At 44.7% G+C, this 23,097-nt stretch overlaps 1 protein-coding gene across 2 annotated transcripts in view; it reads right to left on the bottom strand.

Moving 5' to 3' along the window:
- Window positions 1–23,097, bottom strand: part of Itgb5 (integrin subunit beta 5) — a 121,460-nt gene that overhangs the window by 74,413 nt on the left and 23,950 nt on the right. For both annotated transcript variants that reach the window (XM_027412795.2, XM_027412794.2), the window contains exons 3-4: window positions 12,532–12,736; window positions 2,211–2,460 (exon numbers count right to left, since the gene is read on the bottom strand). In XM_027412795.2, the coding sequence (XP_027268596.1) occupies window positions 2,211–2,460; window positions 12,532–12,736 (455 nt within the window). The remainder of the gene's footprint in view (window positions 1–2,210; window positions 2,461–12,531; window positions 12,737–23,097) is intronic.

A 23,097-nucleotide genomic window follows, 5' to 3' on the forward strand; every position in this document is an offset into this window, starting at 1 on the left:
CTGGGATTAAAGGCATGTGCCACCACCACCCGGCTGTGGCACACACTTTTAATCCCAGCACTGGAAAGGCAGAGGCAGGGGGATCTCTCTGAGTTTGAGGCCAGCCTTGTCTAGAGAGCAAGATTCGGGACAGCCAAGCTTTGGCAGTGAAAGACAGAAGGCTGGTGAAGATGTAATTAAACAAAGGGACCACATTCCAGCCCTAGCATGCAGCAGAACTTGGCAGCTTTGGCCATATGGTTCTGGCTTTAGAGTCAGGGTAGAAGAAAGGAATTATTGAATAAAGCCGCTGAGGCCAGGCATGTGTCAGGGGTGTCCCTGAATAAAGGCCTAGTAGAGGGGCCATTGCATGAAGCTGTGAAGGTGAAGCCCGGATTGCCTTGGAGAAGTCAAGATGTTAGAGACACCAGAGTCATGGGATATCTGCTGAGGAAAGCTGCTAACAGGGAGTGGACCCAGCCTAAGAGAAAGCAGTGCACTGCAGACAACAAAGCTGACTAGAGTTGGAGATCTGAAGAGAGTTTTGTCAGGCATGGAGCCTCAGTGTTTGGATTTTATGGGCTGGTTCTGGTCTTGCTTTACTCCAGTATTTCCTCGACATAGTTCCTTCCCTGCATTTTGGAATGGTAATGTATATCCTGTGCCATTATAAGCTGGAAGTATATGACCTGCTTTTTCATTTTGATTTTTATTGGAGGATTACAGTTAAGAGATTGCCATGCATCTCAGAAGAGACTTTGGACTTGGAAACAAGTTTGAGACTGTTATAGACTATTTGGACTTTTGAAGTTCGGCTGAATGCATTTTTTTTTTTTTTTTGGCATTATAATACAACTATAAGCCTTTGGGGCCAGGGAGTGGAACATGGTGATTTGAAAGTGTGGTCTTGTTGAAATATATATGACCTTATTGAAGGAAGTGTGTCATTGTGGGAGCGGGCTTTGAGGTCTCTTTTACTCAAGCTTTGCTCAGTGTGACAGTCTACTTCCTGTTGCCTGCAAGATGTTAAGACTCCCAGCTCTAGCACCACGTCTGCCTGCATGCCGCCATACTCCCCGTCATGGTGGTAATGGACTGAACCTCTGAAACTGTAAGCCACTCATTCCAATTAAATGTTTTCTTTATTCAAGTTGCTGTGGTCATGGTGTCTCTTCACAGCAATAAAAACCCTAACTAAGACAGGCAGGTTCAGTAGTGCAACCTGTAACCTGTGTTCCTACAACAAGATGGATGACAGACAGGAGAATTCCTGGGACCCTGTGCAGCTAGCCTGGCATAAGCAGTTCAATGGCAAACAATGAAAACATCCTGCCTCAAACAAGATGGAAGGTGAGGGCGGATACCCAAGGGCATCATTTGATCTCTACACATGTAGACATGCACACACACACACATATAAAATTAAAACTAAAACAGGAGTTTCATTTAGTTATATGGAAGCAAATTATAGTTGTTGACATAGACAACAGGAAAAATCTCTGAATGCATTTATCTTTTTGTATGTATGTATCGTGTGGTTACGCACATGCATGTGTGTACATACTCATGTGGAACAAAGAAATCTGTGTCAGGTATCATGTTGCCTGTGGACGGAGTCTCTTACGGAACCTGGCCCTCATTTTGTGAGACTCGAAACCCCAAGGAACCTCTGTCTCTCCTTTACCAGTGCTGGGGATTATGAGCGTGTTAAGCGCCAGCTTTCACAAACTCAACTACTCATACTTGTGCAGCAAGCACTTGCCCAACTGAGTCATCTCCCCAAACCATGTATCTCTGAACATGCCAGTTACCACTGGCAAAGAGAAAGAACTAGTTGTTGTATTTTTCCTGGTCTTCCCCGAGCCTCCTGGACCCATGACTCCCTGAGGACACTGGCTAAATTATATTAATGTGAGAACAGTGCCGTGTGGGGTAGGCAAGAAAATAAATCTCATAAGAACGTTATGTCTTGGGGTTGGAGAGATGGCTCAGCGGTTAAGAGCACTGATTGCTCTTCCAGAGGTCCTGAGTTCAATTCCCAGCATACCACATGGTGGCTCACAACCACCCTGAGTGAGATTTGGTGTCCTCTGCTGGCCTGCAGGCAGAAGACTGTATACATAAATAAATAAGATCTTAAAAATAAATAAATAAATAAAAGAACATTATGTCTTGATGCAACACTGAGACAGCCCAAGTTCTCACATGTAGGTCAAGGACAAACCACTTACCCAATACATGGATTGGTCTCGTATCTCGGTGCCGTGTAGGAGAAAGGAGAGATGTCCTTGTCAACAAAAGACCCGAAACCCAACCGGAAGTTACTAGTGAGCTTTCTCATTTCCTCAGCAAGCTTGGTGCCCAGGCTCCGGATGTTGTCCAAGTCATCCTTCATGGAGAGGGAAAGGTCCATCAGGTAGTACAGGTCTACGGGGTAGTCCTCCACCTGGCGCACCTGAAGCTGGAAGGCTGTCTGGTCGCCTGTGATGAGAGAGGTCACCCTCGTTAGAGGCCGTGTGACTTGCTTGGATAAAAGTGAGGATTCTCATTCCAAAGATCTTTTTCCCACATGGGAGTAGTTACATGGTGGAACACTTGTCTGACCACACACACACACACACACACACACACACACACACACACACACACACACAAATTAAAGCTCTTTTTTTCTCCTGGATGATGGTCTACCACCAAAAAGAAAGATTTCCTTGGAAGTGAAGAGAATATGGTGTTGAGAGAAGCCCCGGGTGGTCTCCTCCAAACGCCAGTGTCAGTGTGTCTGACTGTCTTTTGGCAAAAGAGACCTCTGGGTAACTGTGAACATAGAACAACATGATTATACAATCTGGGTTGAAAGTAGTCAGCCAACACACTCCAGAAAAGGTGTGTAACAGAAAGCAAAAGAATTAACAAGGAAAAAAAAAAAGAATTAACAAGAGGGGTGGCCATGAATGAGAACTAGGAGGGGAGTGGGTGACAAAGAAGCTAACGAAGACAGTAACTGGGGGCTGGGGAGATGGCTTATTGAGTAAGAACATTTGATGAGCAGTCTTTATGACCCAGGTTCAAATCCCAGTACCTACATAAAAAGCCTAGCACATTTTTAACACCAACAGTACAAGGGGCAAAGATAAGTGGATAAATCACTGAACTTTGCTGGGCTCTTACATAGCTCCAAATTTAGTGACAGAACTTTGTTTCTTCTGTTCTCTCTCTCTCTCTCTCTCTCTCTCTCTCTCTCTCTCTCTCTCCACAGATCCAAGAATAAAAAGGATACTTAGGAAGAAGGTTCCAATGTTAGAGTCTAAAAGAAGGCAATGGTGGGGGTGGGTGGGTGGGGAAATTATCAAAATTCATTAAGTATGAAAGGATATGCACATACTATGTTTAGAGCACATACTGTATTTACCACTTTAAAAGAGAACAAAAAGAGAAAAGACACTGTGTACCAAATATAAGAAGAGAGAAAGTGATTTGGGTTCTATAGTAAGGTGGCCAGCATGTATGGAAAGAGGGAATTAATTAAAGGGAGGAAGCAAGGAGACCTACTAGCCCCCACCCCCTCCCTATGGTTTGGCAAGAGGCCCAAGTTAGAAATCGAGGGATAAAAATTCCTAAATCTTGTCTTTGTTTCTAAACACAAACCCCTTGGGACTGACTTCAAAGTTCAGCTCACTTGTCTGCCTCAGCTCACTGGCCTGTCAGGGCTGCCAGGTGTCCTGCTTGGCCTGAGGCAGAACTGCTCTTGAGCATTTGAAATTTGGGTACATCTTTTTGTGTACTTAGAGGCGCAAGAGCCTAAGTGCCCTAACCACCACTCAAGGGGTCCACACTTGGTTGGCCAGGGCTATAGATCAGAGAAGCCTCTTGCATCCTGTGCGGCCAACTCTTCCTCAATAAGCTAAGTCCTAGCCCTTGCAAGACACAGAACACAGCCCTCCATGCACCCTTCTCCTCCTCCCAATGGGAATAAGATATACTGCATAGGCTTGCCCAGGGTGCAACCTGGACCTAGGTTTACTAAGAATGAAAACAGTGATGCTCAGAGCACCTATTGAAGCTGGGATGAACACCCATGGGACAGCAGGGTTCTAGAATGATAAAAGTTTGCACAAATTAAATGGGAAGTAGTTGGAGTGGCAGGGCTGTTTCTCCTGACTTGTTTTTGCATGCACTGTTCCAGCTGCCTCAAGACTGATATAGTTTGGGTCGTTTGTTGGTGTAAGCCTACTTCTAAAAACAATCCGAGTCTGAGTCAAACAGAAGAATATTCAAGCTGTCTCCCAAAATGAATTCCGAACTGCTGTAATATGACTCTGGCTCCCATCCGGCAGGCATCAGGTCCTTCCATGGGATGAATGCCTATCACAGTGGGGGAGAGGTGGCAAGGAGGAAAGAACTTAGAGAAGGGAGGTTACCCCTACCCCATGTACCCTGCTTTGGCCTTTGCACAGGCAGGTGGACCACAGATGGACAAAGCCTCTTCTGTCCAAATCCATGACCTCCTCTTGGGGTCTGGTGTGCTTTCCGACACCTGCCCATCCTCCTCAGTTGTCCTATACTATCTTCTATCCAGAATGTACTGCTCCCTTACTGAAGTTTGCCATTAATGAGCAGATGGAGAAATGGCTCGGATTCAGGGAAGCTGAGAGGCAGACATGGACAGAGCAGCACCAGGCTCGGAACTGGGAGAGCGGGGTTTGTTTGAATCCACCCTGGTTACTAAAGGCTCAGCAGGCCTCCAGTTACCTTCAACCTGTGGCTTATTTTTGCTTCAGTGAAGAAGACATTAATCACAGTAGAAATTAAAACAATAATGTACATAAACATCCATGCTCTCACACAAGGAAATCTTTGGCTCCAATGCTTTAAAAAGTTAAAAATTAAAAGCAATTTTAAATTAAAGAAAGTCATGTGAGAATAAAAAGAGAAACATCTAACAGAAACTCCGGTTTAACCGGGCTATAGCTTTAGGCAGGCAAATTTAACTCCAAATTTTCCAGATGTAAAGGCGATGAAGGAGAAATACAGATGTCCCTGCTTTGTATCAGGAAGTGGCCCATGTTTTGGCATTAAATTCTAAGAGAAATAGTTCGTTCAGAAAGTGAATGCACACATATGCTTCTTCCCACAGGGAAGGTGCCAATGTTAACGGGAGCATTTCTCCCTGTTTGACGCAGAGATAGGGTGTGGGAAGGAGTGTGGAGCCAATCATGCTGAGCACCACCCATCACACGTGAGACTTTAAATGCCACACCCTCCCACATGGGCTCTGCTGATCATGAAATGTGTTCTGTCAGCAACTTTTGTGGGATGGACACACTCGATCCACTCTCCGTGTGGGTGTCAACTCTGTGAGGAGCACACCAGCAGCCCAGCAAGGGTGGCTCCCTGGTTTGCATGTTGACGGGAAAGGCTGGTGGCACCACAGCCATGTGTAGAGTGATTTTTGCCAGGAACAGGTCGGGGCACTTTTCCCATCCTTGGGTGTGACTCTGCTAGACACCACACTTCCCTTCCACACTTTCCCAGCAAGCTGCTGTCTTACACTGCCTGGGACTTTAACCGATGGCCTAAGAAGGGGGCATAGACCTTACCTTCCCCAACAGAGCTGGTATGTGCCTACCTCTGGTGACACCATCCCAAGCCACATGCCTGGACTTGTTACTCTCCCCACCCTCACCCCCAGCCTCCCTCTCTACCTGGGAGCCCTACAGGCTTGAACATCTCTCTATTGCTGTTGCATATAATCCCCACCTCAGGACCATCGGTGGGATCAGAGAAATGCAATAAAGTGAACTACAAAGAGAAGCTGATCTCCTGCACCCGAGAGAGTGGAGGTACCCACCCCTACCCCAGCCCGGCAGCCCCTCTCTTGCTGTTTTCCGATTTCAAAGCACCCAGGGCTGCCTGTGTTTAGCACAGGATTCCTGCCAATGCTCAGCTCATAAATACAGGTTCTCCCTCTGTAATCAAGTACTAACTAGCCACCTGCCCGGAAGGTATGTTAACACTTTCCTTTCTCTGGCTTCCCTCTAATAAGTAAACTTTGCTTTTGTCTTTGGAGCATGCATCAAACAGTATAAACACTGCTAGATTGGGAACAGAACTCCATGACTGACTTTGTTCACAAGTCAAGACATGGCAGGATCTTAGCCAATAAAGACTCCTGCCATCTTCAATAAATGAGGGTGGGGTGTGTGGGTGTTCCCATTGGGTGTTCATGACACAAGGCGGTCAGAGGACAACTTTCCAAAGCTGGTTCTTGCCTTCTACCTTGTTCAGTGATAGGGTCTCACTTGTTTTGTTTCTGCAGCTTTGTCCATATACTCGGGGTTACTGACCAGCAAACTTGAGGCAGTTTTCTGAATGTTCCTGTTTCCACCTCCCATCTCGGCAATGCCAAGGTTACATAAGTGCACTGCTGCATCGTGCTTTTCCTGTGGGTCCCAGGGATCTGAACTCAGGCCATCAGTAAAAGTTATCCTCTGGCTGGGCCTGGTGCCGCACAGCTTTAATCCCAGCACTTGGGAGGTCAGGGCAGGTTGATCTCTGTAGGTTCCAGGCCAGCCTGGTCTACATAGTAAGTTCCAGGCCAGCCAGGCCTACATAGAGAAACCCTGTCTCAAAAACAAGGTGTCCACTGACCTCCATACATGCACCATGGCACATGTGTGACACATCACACACACACATCATGCATGCACAAACACAAACAATAATAATACATTTTAAAAAAGAAATATTTAAGAAACTAACAGACTAAGGTGATAACTAAATCAAAGGTACCTTTTGAGTGCCCCAGTGTTTGAAAATTATCTCTAGCTTTTGTTTATCTCTTTAAGTTTTACTTAAAATGCACGTCCTAAGAATTTCAAGCCTTTTGTTAAGGATTTTTCAAAAAATTCTTATCCTGACATACAGTTTCCAGTGTTGAAATAAAATGGAAAACATGATCCTTGTATTTATACAAAACCCTGCTTAAAGTTTGGCAGCTCTTCAGAAAGTTAAACACAGAATTACCATACGATCCAGCAATTCTACTCCTTGCTATGGACACAAAATTATTGAAAACACATGGCCCCCAAAAATCTTGTACATGAACGCTCAAAATTACCCAGTGGAAACAGTCTGTCCATCAACTAAATCGCAGCCTAACTATTCGGAGTATCATTTGGCCATAAAAAGAATGAAGTAAGGGGCATGGCAATACTTGCCTTGGGCCGGTTAAGATGGGACAGTCACAAATTCCAGGTCAACTTGTGCTACGCTCTGGTTCAAAAAAACGTCAGGGAAAAAACCCATTTTACAATGTGGATGAATTAAGGGCCCTAAGTTATATAACTGAGGAGTGTTCGGCTAGGGCAACATCTTAGAGACGAATCAAACTGCTGGTGAGAAAATAATCTGTAATTAGTGGGATAGTGACCCAGCTTCATGGTCGACTTAGAACCAGTGGCCTCAACACCTTAAAATTATACATCTTGTGATATGTGAATTATATACCAATTTGAAAAATCGCTTTAAAATGTTAATTAAGAACTAAAGAAGGAGGGCTTCAAGTAAGATGGCTCCCAGGGTCACGGCACACCGCCTCTGAGCCTGATGGCCGAGTCTGAGCTCAGGTCCCACATGACAAAGAAGAAAAATGACTCATAAAAAAGCTGTCCTCTGACATACGCACACACACAAATAAAATACAATTAAAATTGTTTTTTAGTGGAAGAGGGGCTGAAGAGACAGTTTGATGGTTAAGGGCACTGGCTGCTCTTCCAAAGGACCTGTGTTTGGTTCCCAGCAACCACATGGTATCTCAAAGCCACCTTTAACTCCAGTTCGAGGAAATCCAATGCCCTCTTCTGGCCTCTGCAGGTACCAGGCATGGGTGTGGTACACAGACATACATGTAGGCAAACATTTACACACATAAAATAAATTTTAAAAATTTAAAAATAAAGGTAATAATAAAAATGAAGGGCAAGAGAGACAGTTCAGAGGGAAAAGGAGTTTGCCGAAAAGACTGACAACCTGAGTTTGATCCCTGCATTCATATGGTGGAGGCAGAGAACAGACTCCGACAGGCTGTTCTCTGGCTTCCACACATAAACGCACACAGGCACACACATGGATGGAGGGTACAACTGTTTTTGAGACAAGGTCTCACTGAAAGGTTCAGGCTTTGATGCTGATCGGCTCTACCTCTTTAAGAGACAGACCCCGCCCCCTGACAACAGCCAGGGCATGGAACAGGAAATGTGCTACTCATCATCAACACCACATCACCCGCCTCGCATTACAGCCTGCTGAGGACTCTGGGCATGCGTGGAACCTCAGTGTGCATGCACAGCCTTCCCTTTAAAAGCGCCAACTTCCCTGCTGCTCACTCTCTTTACGCAGCGCGCTCTCTCTCTCTGCGCACTCCTCTGCTCTTCTTTTCTCCCACCTACGCGCTCTCTCTGCCTCTCCATGGCGCCCGGCCATGCGGTCAGCCATTACCCCTGTTCCTCTTCTCTCTTCATCTCCCTACTCTGCCAGGTCATACAATAAACTAGTTAACATGTCTCATCTTGCAGCTTTCTCTTTTCCTCTTTTTTAAATAAAAACCGAACACTCACTACATAGACTTGGCTGACCTAGATCTCAAAATGTAGACAAGGCTGGTCTCGAACTCATAGATATCACCTTGCCTCTGCCTCCCAAGTGTTGGGATAAAGATGTGTGCCACTGTGACAAACAAGTACATGTAACTTTAATGGCTGAGCCACCCCTCTAGCCCAAGATGTAAGTTTAAAAAAATTAAGAATAAGGGAAGAAATCCTTCTCATTTCCCTCTCCCTCCCCCCTCACCACCCAGCCCCCTTCCTTCTCCATCAGACCTACCTTAAGATGGTAACCTGGCCTTCCTGGGGTATCTTTCAAGTTATGCTGAGGCTTGTCCCTGGCTAGTCTTGTGTAAGTATTTCTTTTCACTCAACAAATGCTTATTTTGAGGTAAGAGGGCAGGGCTGGTGAGAAAACATGAAAGCAGTGCTCCAGCTTTATAATGGAAAAGCTAATCCCCACATACCTGACAGCTCTCCGGGAATCAAGAGCTTCCTGGAGGCAAGAATTCACTTGATAAACTGACATTTTTGCTAATGACAAAAATCCACATCCCCTCTCCCCATAGAAGAGGGTTTTGCCTATTTCTCTTTAAAAATATTAAAACTGTCACTTCAAATTTTTAAGAGGCATTATAGTTTCAAGTGTTTCCATCTCTAGAAACATATTCACAATGATGCTAGAATTTTAGAGATTCCAGTTTTCTTCGGCCCCTCCCAAGTCTTCATCTCTACCAAAACATCTTGGTGCCTTGGGTGTGTCCCAGACTCTAGTCCTCCCAGAGCTGGGCCCTCTCTTAGACCTGCCTGGCGCTGCACTCACTGACTAACACCCAATACTGTTCTCACTTTATTTCTAATACTAGAAACTGCATGATAGGTAGCAGTATGTGTGACTAAATATATATACTGTAACATACATATATGCATATGTATATATTTACCATATGTATGTATACATATGCATGTAGGAAGCCGGTTCCTACATTATAATGTTGCCTGAAGACACCAAGGTGTGAATTACTTCACAGGCGCTGGGTAATCTCCATTCCTTTGATCTCTGCCTATCCCGTGGCTCATTTTAGCCTGAGGAGCTGAAGCCATTCATAGGATAACACGTCCCAGGCGGCTGGTCAGCCTTTATATAGGAATGGTTTTCTTGGTTCAATGTCTCTGCTCAGTCTCTGCTCAGTCTCTGTTCAGTCTAATGCATTAAAGCTTGTCTGCAGAAGGATCCGAGTGTCCTGCGTGTATTTCTTGCTGGCGAGGAATACAGAGCGGGCGCGGGACATATGGTGCCGAAACCCGGGAACTTATGAACATCTCCAGCACCGCGGAGACCCCTTGGCTACAAGGCGGATTCAGAACTGCAGGGTGGTAAATTCGGAGAGATATGATTTTTCTGGACTTTGGCTTGGGACAATCTTAAAGAAGTCCAAAATTACATATCAGAAACCGAATGTAATGAGAGAAATTCGGAGAGGTATGATTTTTCTAGACTTTGGCTTGGGAATGTTGCTATTGTGGGAGGTTAATATAGAGGCTTCTATGCTTTTACTAGGAGCTATTTTGACTTTTCTCACTGTTGTAGCAATCTTAAAGAAGTCCAGAATTACATATCAGAAACCGAATGTAGTGAGAGATGGGGCGCACCTAACAATAAAATATAAGAAAAAAGGACCTCCCGGGATGTCTAGTGACATGGGAGTGTGTGTAAGAAGAGAAACTGCAACGTATAAGAAAAAAGGACCTCCCGGGGTGTCTAGTGACAAGGGAGTGTATATAAGAAGAGAAACTACAACAAAAAGCTCAAGAGATAAAGTTTTAAAAGGAACAGCTCAGCTGGATGAGGGAGAGACAGAGAAGGAGGGAGAAAGAATGGGGAATGGCCGGTCACACCCCGGTAAATTTAGGAGAGATGAGGACTCGAAACCTAGCCTCTGCCCTGCAACGAAACTGGAAGCCTTGGAGCTGAGCAGCTCAGACTCTGAGATTTTAGACTCTAACAAGGAAGCAGAGCTAGAGGAGGAGCTGCCAAAAGTAAAAACAAATATGAGGCCATCGCCTGTTAATTCAGCGGGTGTACTTCTATCAGCACACCCACTATTTGGAACCGACTCCTTCTTACCATCAGAGGAGCGGAGAAAATTACAGATGGCTTTCCCAGTCTTTGATAGGGGAAAAGGCCATGCCTGCTATTCAACACTTCTTAAAGGCCTGGAATGCCTGGGGCTTTAAAGCCTCATTAACATTAACGCTGGGGGCCATACCGAGGCCAAGCGTCTCACCTCAAAAACTAAAAGGCCAAAAGGAAATGGTAAAATGAAAAGATATCTTAACTGATTTTTGGAAAGGCCCGGATCCTATTCTCATAAGATCCAGGGGAGCGATATTGTGTTTTCTCACAGGATGAAGAAAATCCCCTGTGGATCCCAAAAAGATTCAACCTAAAGAGCCTCTACAGACCTTCAAAAGTCGAAACTCCACCCTCTACCCCCGGGAGTTGAGAGCCGCTATTGTTATCCAGATTAACTCCTGTCCTTGGCGGAGAGATGGCAACTGATTAAGGGGTGGGGGTAATTGTTTGATGCAGCCATTTGCGGATTGCTGTTATTTTTGGCTGGTCTGTGAGAAAAGGGGTGGGTATAATTGTTTGATGCAGCCACCTATGGATTGCTGTTACTTTTGACTGGCATGTAAGCTCCAGGGCTCAAACCAAGAGATCCGCCCAAGCGCTTATATTTTGGCTACTAGCAATAGGCCGCCGGCCAGACAGCTCTTGCACACCCGGAGCCTAGGCTCATTGCACAGGGTAGAGTGTCTGGTTTGTGCAGCCCCAAAGAGGGATGCTGAGCATAGGCATCGCACAGAGTTGCCTATTATACAGGCTTCTCTGGGAGGTACGTTGACCTGCATAAGGGTTACCTGCCCCAGTCTCCCTTTCCCAGAAAAACGGCAGAGGACAGGTCGGGAGTACTTCGGGTCAAGCTAACAGCCTGATGGTGACTCCCGTACACAGTCTTAATGTTTGATTTTGGGAAGGTCAACCCCTGCCTCTATCCCTCAACATATGGGTGACCTATTTGCTTGTAATAATATAAAGCCTTATCATTAATTAATAAAAAAAGGGGGATATGTAGGAAGCCGGTTCCTACATTATAATGTTGCCTGAAGACACCAAGGTGTGAATTACTTCACAGGCGCTGGGTAATCTCCATTCCTTTGATCTCTGCCTATCCCGTGGCTCATTTTAGCCTGAGGAGCTGAAGCCATTCATAGGATAACACGTCCCAGGCGGCTGGTCAGCCTTTATATAGGAATGGTTTTCTTGGTTCAATGTCTCTGCTCAGTCTCTGCTCAGTCTCTGTTCAGTCTAATGCATTAAAGCTTGTCTGCAGAAGGATCCGAGTGTCCTGCGTGTATTTCTTGCTGGCGAGGAATACAGAGCGGGCGCGGGACATATGCACACACATATTCTACCATAATATTGTGTTTTAATCATTTTGAGGGGGGTCGGGGTTCGCTTGTTCATTCTGTTTGTTGCAGAAGTGACCATGCAAGCCTCATGCATGCAGGCAATGCCTCTACTATAATCTTTAAAAACAAAACAAAACAAAAAGGACAGGCAGTGGTGACACACACCTTTAATTCCAGCACTCGGGAGGCAGAAGCAGGTGGATCTCTGTGAGTTCCAGGCCAGCCTGGTCTACAGAGCGAGTTCCAGGACAGGCTCCAAAAATACACAGAGAAGCCTTGTCTTGAAAAACAAAAAATAGTCAAGATATTCCACCTAGCCCCATCTCCAGTGACCTTATGCTCTGCTTCTGGGTATGAGTATTATTACCATCTAGCTCTGGCCTCAACCAAACCCATTTTCCATGTTAGCACACCCCACCTATTGGGCTTTTCTGAGCCCACAGCATGGCAACACTTCTTGAGGAAGACTCACCTGGCCTGAGGCTCACCGAAATCTCCTGTGGTGTCATCTGGATGACGTCAGAGCCCATGACACTGGAGCCCTTGCTGCTAAGGGGTAGGCTCCGAAGGACATGGGTGCTGCTGGCTGGACTCTCAATCTCACCTCCACAGCCATTTCGGATGAGGTTTGCCTTCAAGTCACACCGAGAGGTGACGGACCGTGGATTGCCAAAGTACTGGGTGGGGAAACAAGACAAAGGCAGGCAGCCATCAGTGAAACTGCACTTTAAAGAGGAGGTGGTGGTAATCCCCAACCATAGGCTTCACCAGGATTAAGAAGACCGGCTGAAGCACTGGTCACCCAGGTCTGTGTAAACTAACGTTAGCATACAAAACCATTGCTTTCACTCTCAATTTTGGTAATCAAAATATTCCTGTCTACACATTCAGCAAGAAGAAGAAATTGGCTGGGTTTGTAGCTTGGTATAAATAGTGCTTGCCTAGCACGTGCATGACCTGGTTTAGATCCTAGCACTGTGGAGAGAGAGAGAGAGTAAAAGGACAGAGGAAAGAAAAGCAAAGCTACATGGGACATATATACAAATACGACATCAGTAGTGGACTCCTAGAAGCCTTCTTTTGCCAGGTGGTAGTGACGAACACCTTTAATCTCAGTGCTCAGAGGCAGGTGGATCCCTGTGAGTTTGAGGCCAACCTGGTCTACAGATCGAGTTCCAGTACAGCCAAGGACAGCTAAAGCTACACTGAAACCCCATCCAAAAAACCAAAAGACAGGGTTTCTCTGTGTAGCACTTGCTGTCCTGGAACTCACTGTAGAACAGAGATTCAGGTGTATGCCGCCAGCACCACCTGGCCAAAGTCTTCTACCATAAAAATAATACTCAGGGGCTAGAGAGATGGCTCAGAGGTTAAGAGCACTGGCTGCTCTTCTAGAGGACCCAAGTTCAATTCCCAACAACCACCTGGCAGCTCATGCCCATCTATAACTCCAGATCCAGGGGACCCAACAACGTCACACAGACAGACACTCAAGCAAAACACCAATGTACATCAAATAAATTATAATAAATACTGTATTCCCTGATAAGATAATCTTACAATCTGGTAAACTTAAACCATAAGAAAAGGATGGCCTATCACTCACTTCAAAAGAATTATATACAAGAAACATGAAGACTAAGCAGAAATTCCAAGGCACATAGACTATGAGGACAAGGACTGGGGTGCAATTTAGGGATGGAACATTTGCCTATTGTGCGCACAACCCCTCTGCACAGGGTTGGGGTAGAGGGGGATGAGATAAGAGTCAGGAGTCTAGGGGGGCAGAAAACACAATTTTTGGTGCATTAGGACAAAATGAGCAGAAAAATAAAAATACTTTTATTTCCATCTTTACTGATGTTTATCTAGTAAGAAGTATTGATGAGAGTCACAATGACATTCATTCCCAGAACTCAGGAGGCAGGAGTTCAAAACCAGCCTCAGCTACATACCAAGTCTGAGGCCAACTTGGGCTACATGAAACTGTCCAAGAAAACGTAAAAGAAGAAAGAGAGGAGGGGGGAGGGGGTTGAGAAAGATTGAGACTAGGGAGGTTGATTCTTAAGTTGGATTTAGGAGAAGGCTATAAATTAGAATGAGGAAACATAAAGTGGGGCTCCAAGAGTTTGAGACATTAATTTTTAAAGTGAAAAAGAAATCATTTCTGTTACAAACGATGGCTCCAGTATTAAGGATTTTGGGGAAATCGGTCTGGATTTTTAAATCTGGTTGCTGTTTGTTTGTAGGCATGGTCATTTGGCATCTGGTTTCAAGCTTACCTGTAGCCTAAGGTGAGCTTGAAAGACCCCTGCCCCTTAGCCCTTTCTTTCTCAAGTTTGTCTCCTCCTCCTGTCGGCGGCTTCCCCGATCCCCACCCCCGGCGGCCTCCACTTCCCCCGCCACCCGCCGCACGCCCAGCCCGAGAACGAGCACCAGGTGGGCCGGCCCGAGAACGAGCACCAGGTGGGCCGGCACGAGAACGAACACCAAGTGAGCCGGCCTGGAGCCCTGCCCCTGAGCCCCCGCCCGATGAGAAACACTCCGTCCCAAGGTCTCCGCCCCCAAGGTCAGCCATCTGGACGCGGAGGGGGGGGAATTGAGTCTGTTGTACCAGACACCAGACCTTGAGAATATGCTGATCTGGAATGGCTCTGTGTCTCATTTGAACCATCCAATAGAAATGATTCTGTATTTCGCCTCATTTGAAAGACTCTGTGTTTCACCTCATTTGAATAACTCTGTACTTCGCCTCATTTGAATAACCCTGTATAGCGCCTCATTTACATTGACCAATGGGAATAGCTCTGTACAATGCCTCATTAGAATTATCCAATAGAATCCCTGCTTCTAGCTTGCGCCTTTTTCCCTATATAAGGACCCCTTTCCCTTGGCTCGGGGCGCTTGGCCTCACAGAAGCTAAGTCGCCCGGGGAACCCGTATCTCCAATAAAGCCTCTTGCGGTTTTGCATCCAAGTTCGTGGTCTCGCTGATTCCTGGGTGCGGGTCTCCTTCTACGAAAGTACCTCTTCAGGGGTCTTTCAAGCTTACATTTCTGATCCGACCACCTCCGCCTCCCACGTGCTAGACTGATTTTATAAGGTACTAGAGGCGGAAGACAGGGCTTCGTGCTAAGCAAGCACTCTACCAACTGAACTACAGTCCCACCAGGACAAATTCTAACAGCAAAGTGAGCCCAAACTCTTCCCCCTTCTGTAGCTGGGTGGATACCAACACCAGGCCACATAATCCCTGGCTGGCGGGCAGTAAGGACACAAAACTTCAGATGAGTCAGTGTCCCCAGCCTGCTGTGTCAGAAGCCAGACTATTGGCAGAAGCATGAAAATCTAGTAGGGCACACCCTCCATCAAGGGTGTGGCTCTTCCAGGACTAATCAATGACTTTGAGAATCTTTGCAAACTTTAAAACTACAAAGTCAAGAGCTTTGGGCATGTGGCCCATGTCTATAATCCTAGCATTTAGGAGGCAGGGGCAGGTGGACCTCTGTGAGTTCAAGGCCAGCCTGGGCTTCACCGTGAGATCTTGTCTCAAGGAGGGGAGGGGGAACTGTCAAGAAGATTTTGAAATTCCTTATTGTTTTAGCCCAAGCTGACCTTAAATTCGTGGCAATCCTCCTGCCTTAAGCTTCCTAACTGCTGAGATTGTAGGCATAACCCATTACACCCAGCACGCAGTACTGTAAATAAGTAAAATCACACAGTGCTGGACCCATGTGGTTATTTTTTTTGTTTCTGAGTTTGTTTTTTGTTTTTGTTTTGTTTTGGTTTGGGTTTTGGTTTTTTGAGACAGGGTTTCTCTGTGGCTTTGGAGGCTGTCCTGTAGACAAGGCTGGTCTCGAACTCGCAGAGATCCTGCCTGCCTCCACCTCCCAAGTGCTGGAATTAAAGGTGTGCACCACCAACGCCTGGCTCTGGGTTTTATAATAACTGGTATTTCAAAATAACTTACGTGTTTAACCCCTGGAGAATCTTCACACACACAAAAAAAACTTGGTGACTACACACCTACACACCATAAACATGGAAGAGGTGTGTGTGTGTGTGTGTGTGTGTGTGTGTGTGTGTGTGTGTGTGTGTGTGTGTGTGTGTGTGTAATTTGGGGCCTAGATTTCAAAACTGAGGCTTCCAAACTGGCTCCCAGGTAGTCACACCTGGAACTGCTTTGAAGGAGGAAAACAAGACAAGAGGAAGGGAGAGTCCACTCCTGAGGCTCCACAAGGCACTCGGCTGTCCTCAGTTTCTGTGCCAGAGCCTAAAGAGCTGCCTAGAGCTTGAAGGGCCCAGAGTTTCTAGCTCACTGCTCCCTTAACTCAAGAATCTCTGAACCCCTCCAGTACAACTCAAAAAAGCTAGCTGCTGGACAGTTCCAACTGTGAAGTGCATCTCTCTGGACCAGTCCATCCCAAAGCCCTACCACCACCAGGCAAGAGCATCTCCCCTCAATCCTTCCCCGGGTCTAACCACTCAGCCAAAGGCTAGGTCAGAGCCAGCCTCTCCAATCTCATGAGTCATCTTCTCATGAAGAGTGCCCCCCCACCCCTGTACAGATATCAAAAAAAAAAACACAGAATTTGGACCACTCAGACCAAACTTAGACTGCTTCTTAGCACCATCCATCTCACCTGCATGGAGACTATTCCCCTTTCCCAGATCCAGCTGCTCGCTTTGGGACAGGCCCAGTGGTATCACTGATGTGCCCAATGTTCTACCTATGTGTCAAACCTTGCTATTATCTCCAAACTCATGCCACAGATCCATCAGCTGAGGCAATACTAGGCATGGCACATCTATAGAACTTTTAGATGAGAGGTAGGTAGGGTGCTCTTAAAAATGGACCATCTTTCTGAAATGGTCCAAATATAGCCTTAACGGACAAGAAGTGTTGAAACCCTAGCAGGGAGCTGAACCCCTATAATCCTAAGATCTCTACTATCCCGAGCTCCTTCCTAGTTATTTAAGTTCCACACGAGCACAGATAACTATTAAAAGAGGAAAAAAATCAAAGCCACAGAGATCAAAGGCTGATCTGAGCTCTATTACCTTCCAACCTGCCAGGTGTAAAAATAATATAAGTCAAGAAAATGTCCCAATAGCTACCTCTCTATGAATAAAGATACATCAAATTATAAAGCTTTTTAAATTTTATTTTTGGTTACATGTAGATGTGTGTGTGTGCAGGGTGGGGTAGGGGTTGGGGATATACACATATGAGAACAGGTGCCAACAGAGCTCAGATCTCCTGAGACTGGATTACAGGAAGTGGTGGGCCGCCTGGTGTTGGTGCGAACTGAATTCAGACACTCTGCAAGAAGACTTAATATGCTCCTAGTCTCTGAATCATCTCTGGAAACGTATTAGAGACCCTTACGAAAAAGACTCGTGATGGAGGTTTTCCTCACAGTGGCTGGATGTCTAACGTCTGAGGAGCGACAGATCACAGAGACCTCACACTCAGCCCTCTGCCGGGTGTCAGTCACATCCCATTCCAAAGTAAGTGAGTCGCCTCGTGCCTGCCCCTCTTCTAAAGACAAGGAGTCAAAGATCCTCATGTCTCAAGAACTTTGAGTTCATCTCATCCCCTGACATCTGGACCCAAGTTCAGTGTTCTTCATATCCCCTGCCATTGCTGAATTTGCAGCAGGAAAATGACTAAGCTCAGACTCATGCTTCTAAACACAGTGATGTTCTGGAGCCCCAAAGGCAAAGCTCTTCCCATCACCCATCAAACTTGAAGGACAAACACCTTCTTTTTTTTTTTTTAAAGATTTTATTTATTTATTATGTATACAACATTCTGCTTCCATGTATATCTGCACACCAGAAATAAGGGATGGTTGTGAGCCACCATGTGGTTGCTGGGAATTGAACTCAGGACCTGTGAAAGAGCAGTCAGTACTCTTAACCTCTGAGCCATCTCTCCAGCCCCAAACACCTTCTTGATATGGATATAAAGGACAGAGAGGAACAAACCACTAAGGAATGAGGAGAGGTGCTGCAGAATAATCCTTCTGTACACCGTGAATATGTATTACTCTCATTGGTTACTAAAGAACTGAAGGGCTGCTGGGTGTTGGTGGCACACGCCTTTAATCCCAGAACTCAGGAGGCAGAGGCAGGTGGATCTCTGTGAGTTCCAGGCCAGCCTGGTCTACAGAGCGAGTTCAAGGCTAGAGAAACACTGTCTCAAAACAAAACAAAACAAAACAAAAACAAACAAACAAACAAAAACCCTGACTAGCTGGTAGTCAGGCAGGGGTGTAGGTGGGACCACAAAACTAAGGATGCTTAGAGGAAGAAGGGTGGGGTGAGCAGATGCAGGGAGAAGCAAGATGGGCATGCCGTACTGAGAAGTTACCAAGCCAAGTAACAAAGCACAGATAAGAAATATGGGTTAATTTAAATGTAGGAGTTAGCTAGTAACGAGCCTGAGCTATTGGCCAAGCATTTATAATTAATATAAGCCTTAGTATGTTTATTTGGGAGCTGCTGGAGGGTCAGAAACGTCCACCAAGAGAGAGAACTCATCTCAACACAGAAGAGAAGGAAACCAGTTCAAGGTGGGTTTTCCAGTGGCCAAGGCATGGCTACTGCTGCTGTTCACTGTTTTAGTACGTGAACAAGCACCACATGTACAAGGACTACACATAGAAACACCCTGATCAAAGTCTCTTAAGGACTCCCAAAGAGCCTCTGTGATGGGAGATGCCACCCTGTAAGCATGTTTCTTTTATTGGTTAATGAATAAAGCACTGTTGGCCAATAGGGAAGCAAGATACATGGGACTAGGAGAGGTAGAGGATTCTGGGAAACATAGGCAAAGTGAGTCACCATGTAGGACACGAGAAGAGTAACAGGTCTGGACCCTTTCTCCAGTAAGTAAGAGAAAACCATATGGACATACTTAGATTATTAGAAATAGGTTAATTTAGGCAGAATTAGCCAATAAGAAGCCATAGTCACCGGCCAACAGTTTTATAACTAATATAGTGTCTCGTGAGATATTTGGGGGCTGAAGCAGTGGCGGCTGGCGGGAAAGAGTACACGTAACACATGGCGCCTGCAACGTGGGTAATAAGCACATTCACTTAGAATTTCACAAAAACTTAAAAAAGGATTTTAGAAACAAAGGAAGAGAGACAAGCAAAGCTTCTTGGTAGCAGCATTTTCTTGGGTGGGCTCTGTTTTGCTAGAGACAAGCAGAGACTCATGCGGCTACTTTAAGGGAGGTTTCCTGACTCTGAATAGGTCGCAAAAAATCACAGGGATGTTTTAAGAGGCCCCACTACCAAACAAGAATGGTGTGTATGAGCAGCTGGCAGTGGCAGAGACCACATCTCCAAGTCAGCAGCATGCTGCTTGATGGTGGCATAGACCAAGGCATTGAGCACAGCTCCCAGTGCTGGTGGTAAACTTACACCTGCCATGTTGGAAAGCCAGCAGCTAAAACAGCCACCTCTTTAATTTTAGCAATGTTGTTTAGCAGATAAAAGATACATGGCCAGAAAAAGGTAAGGGTTTACAGTAAAGACAGATTAAGATGAAGAAAACCTCTAAAAGGTTTACAGATGTGTTTAAAAAAATATGTAGGCTTGTGAGAGAAAAGAAACAGGATAAAGCAATTAAAAGAAAAAGAAGAAAAAGGAAAAGAAAGGCCAGGTGTTGGTGGAGGACACCTTTAATCCCACTGTGGCCTATGGGCTGAAGATGGATGCCCCAACGTTACAGAGGAACTTTGGGTGACTGTCCAGGTAGCAAGATATCTCTGCCAATTCTAGAGTTTATATATTACCCTTTTGTGGTCTTTGATGGAGTTGCAGACAGATAGTTATGATTATAGTTTTCTTCAGTTATTATAAAAGATAAGTTACCCTTCTTTTTATTTAGACAGAAAAAAAGGAGATGATGGGGAAGGTCCTTCAGTGAATATGTTTATCTTATTGGTTGTTGAATAAAGTACTGTTAGCCAATGAAGAAGCAAGTTAGGTGGGACTAGGAGTCAAGAATGATTCTGGGAAATGTAGTAAAGAAGTGTTGTAATCCAGGCAGGAAGTGACATAGCAGGCAGACTCAGAATATAAGCAGGAAATCACTCTCTTGCTCTTCCTCTTCCTCATGCTCTCTGCTCTGCAGCCACCATGTGATCCCGGAAAGAGGATGCCAGCAGAAGGCATCCTCAATAAGATAAGTCTTATAAAATATATAGATTTATAATAATTAAGACTGAGCTAGCACAGCCGGGCGTTGGTGGCAAATGCCTTTAATCCCAGCACTCAGGAGGCAGAGGCAGGCAGATCTCTGTGAGTTCGAGGCCAGCCTGGTCTCCAGAGCGAGTGCCAGGATAGGCTCCAAAGCTACACAAAGAAACCCTGTCTTGGAAAAAAAAAAAAAAAAGACTGAGCTAGCATATAAGAAATCCTAGCCAATTGGCCAGTAGCATTGTAAATAATATAAGAATCTGTTTGTTATTTTGGGTGCCACGTGGCAGCAGGGCTTGGGCTGCTGTCAGAAAGATTTATCGTTACAAAACCCTGTCTCAAAAAACCAAAAAAAAAAAAAAACACACACACACACACAGAGAGAGAGAGAGAGAGAGAGAGAGAGAGAGTAGCTGGGTGTGGTGGCAGATGCCTTTAAATCCAGCTTTTGGGAGGCAAAGGCAAGCAGATCTCTGTGATTCAAGGCCAGCCTGGTGTACAGAGTGAGTTCAAGGACAGCTAAAGTTACACAGAGAAAGCCTGTCTCAGAAAAAGAAAAAAATAAAAGTAAAAGAAATAGAGTAATAATAATAAACAAATAAACCACATAAAGATGGAAAATACAGAGTATGGATACTGTATGCTATTGTGTTGTCTTTGAATTGTTTGACTGCTGAGGAAATAGCAACAACTGCTAAAAGAAATGCTGCTGGATTAATCCAACTTATATATTTTAAAAATGCTTTGACTTCAAAATTTAACTCTAAGGACAGGTTACTTTGGAAAATAATTTCTGCCTTGTTTACACAGAAAATGAAAAGCTGTGGATTCCTTCCAGACTAATATGGTTTGATTAAGCAAGACCCCCCCTGAAGCAGTGGTGATCCAACATCCCAAAACAACTAAGATGATGTAGTCACAGACTACTACAGCTAGGATTTCTGGGTCTTCTTAGGATCCTGAAGACAGTATCCCCAAACATCAGGAAGCAGTTTAGAGAGAACGATGCCCACATTCCCAAATATTGTTTATAAATGTTTATTTTCATTTAAGTAGGGTTGGTTATAAATGATTACGGATCACAACCAATCTCTTTTTATGGGAAAAAAGGGAATTATGATATAGAAATGAATACTTTGTACTGGAATGGATTTTCATTTATTGATACAAACTTAAGGTCAACTTTGTTATATGTATATTTCCCTTGTTCAGGTATTGTATTTATACAGATCTTTTAAAATGTAATGCATAATTAAATACAAATTGTATATAGTCATCTACAATAGTTAAAACTTATAGTTACATTAGTTAGGTTTTCTAGATATATAGATATATTTGAGATGGATGGATATTGTCTTCAAACCTTTCAAAGATCTACAGAATATGGCATTTAAAATGGTTTAGGGTTTTTCATGACAGTGAGACACAACTGCTCCTGGCAACACCAATTACTTCAGAGAGAAAGATAGGCATCAAAGAAACTCTTTCTGGAGTTTGCCTTCAATATGGCAAGACTAGCTATTTGGGCAAGAAACTACTCTTGCCTGGACTATTTGATAAACTGGACATCCAGGACCCACAGGAAAGTGACTAGTGAACTTGATGGGAAAAGTCCTAAAGGGTTCCTGCTTCATGGAAGTGTGTGCCAGACATTCTGCAGGACACAGAGAAAAATGAATGACAAACTGCCAATGCAGGTGGACAGTTTAAAATTTCCTGCTTGAGAAGTCTACCAGACACACCGTGGCCTATAGCCTGAAGACGGATGCTCCAATGTTATAGAGGAACTTTGGGTCCAGGCAGCAAGATGTCTCTGTCAATTTTATATTTTATATATTATCCTTCTGTGGTCTTTGATGGAGTCGAAGATAGATAGCTATAGTTTCATTAGTTATGATAATGGATAAGTTACATATAAAACTTTAGACTCACAAAGATAGGATTGATGATAGAATATTTTCTTTAAATCTTGCTAAATGTTAATGAACTAAATGTATAGTTGCTAAATATTGCAACTATAGTTCTTACTTGATAACTGTTTTGTTATATATAATTTTACTACGTTAAAGTTAAAACCTTTCTTTTTATTTAGACAGAAAAGAGGAGATGATGGGAGATGTCATCTTGTAAATATGTTTCTTTTATTGGTTAATGAATAAAGCACTGTTGGCCAATAGGGAAGCAAGATAGGTGGGACTAGGAGAGGTGGAGGATTCTGGGAAATGTAGGCAGAGTGAGTCACCATGTAGGAGAGAGAGGAGTAACAGGTCCGGACCCTTTCTCGGTAAGAGAAGACCACGTGGACATACTTAGATTATTAAACATGGGCTAATTTAGACAGAGCTAGCCAATAAGAAGCCATAGTCACCGGCCAACATATTTATAATTAATATAGTGTCTTGTGTGTTATTTGGGGGCTGAAGCAGCACCTGGACCCAGGTGGCTTGCGGGAAAGAGTATACATAACACCTCTGTTACAGGCAAGTGATCAATAGCGGTAACAGAAGAGAACGGGAACCAACAACCTCCTTGATAGCTTCATACTGTGCTAATGATCGAAGAAAGGAATGGGAGGTGCTCCCAACCTGAACTTGCAAGTCACCATACCAGGCTCTCCTCCCTGCGTCGCCTGCCACTCGGAGGTCACTTTGAAGGTACTATCTATGGCTGCAACAGAAGCCCCTTATTCCCTGTACATTTCACTTAAATGTACATTTCATTTAAAAGGGATTTAATCAAATCCCTTTCCCAGTGGTTAAGGCCACTGCTCAGGGGAGCTCCACAGGCTGGCATCAAGGCCAGAATGCACAGGCCCTTCTGTCT

The sequence above is a fragment of the Cricetulus griseus genome, chromosome 4, assembly GCF_003668045.3.
Source record: "Cricetulus griseus strain 17A/GY chromosome 4, alternate assembly CriGri-PICRH-1.0, whole genome shotgun sequence".
Classification (NCBI taxonomy): Eukaryota; Metazoa; Chordata; class Mammalia; order Rodentia; family Cricetidae; genus Cricetulus; species Cricetulus griseus.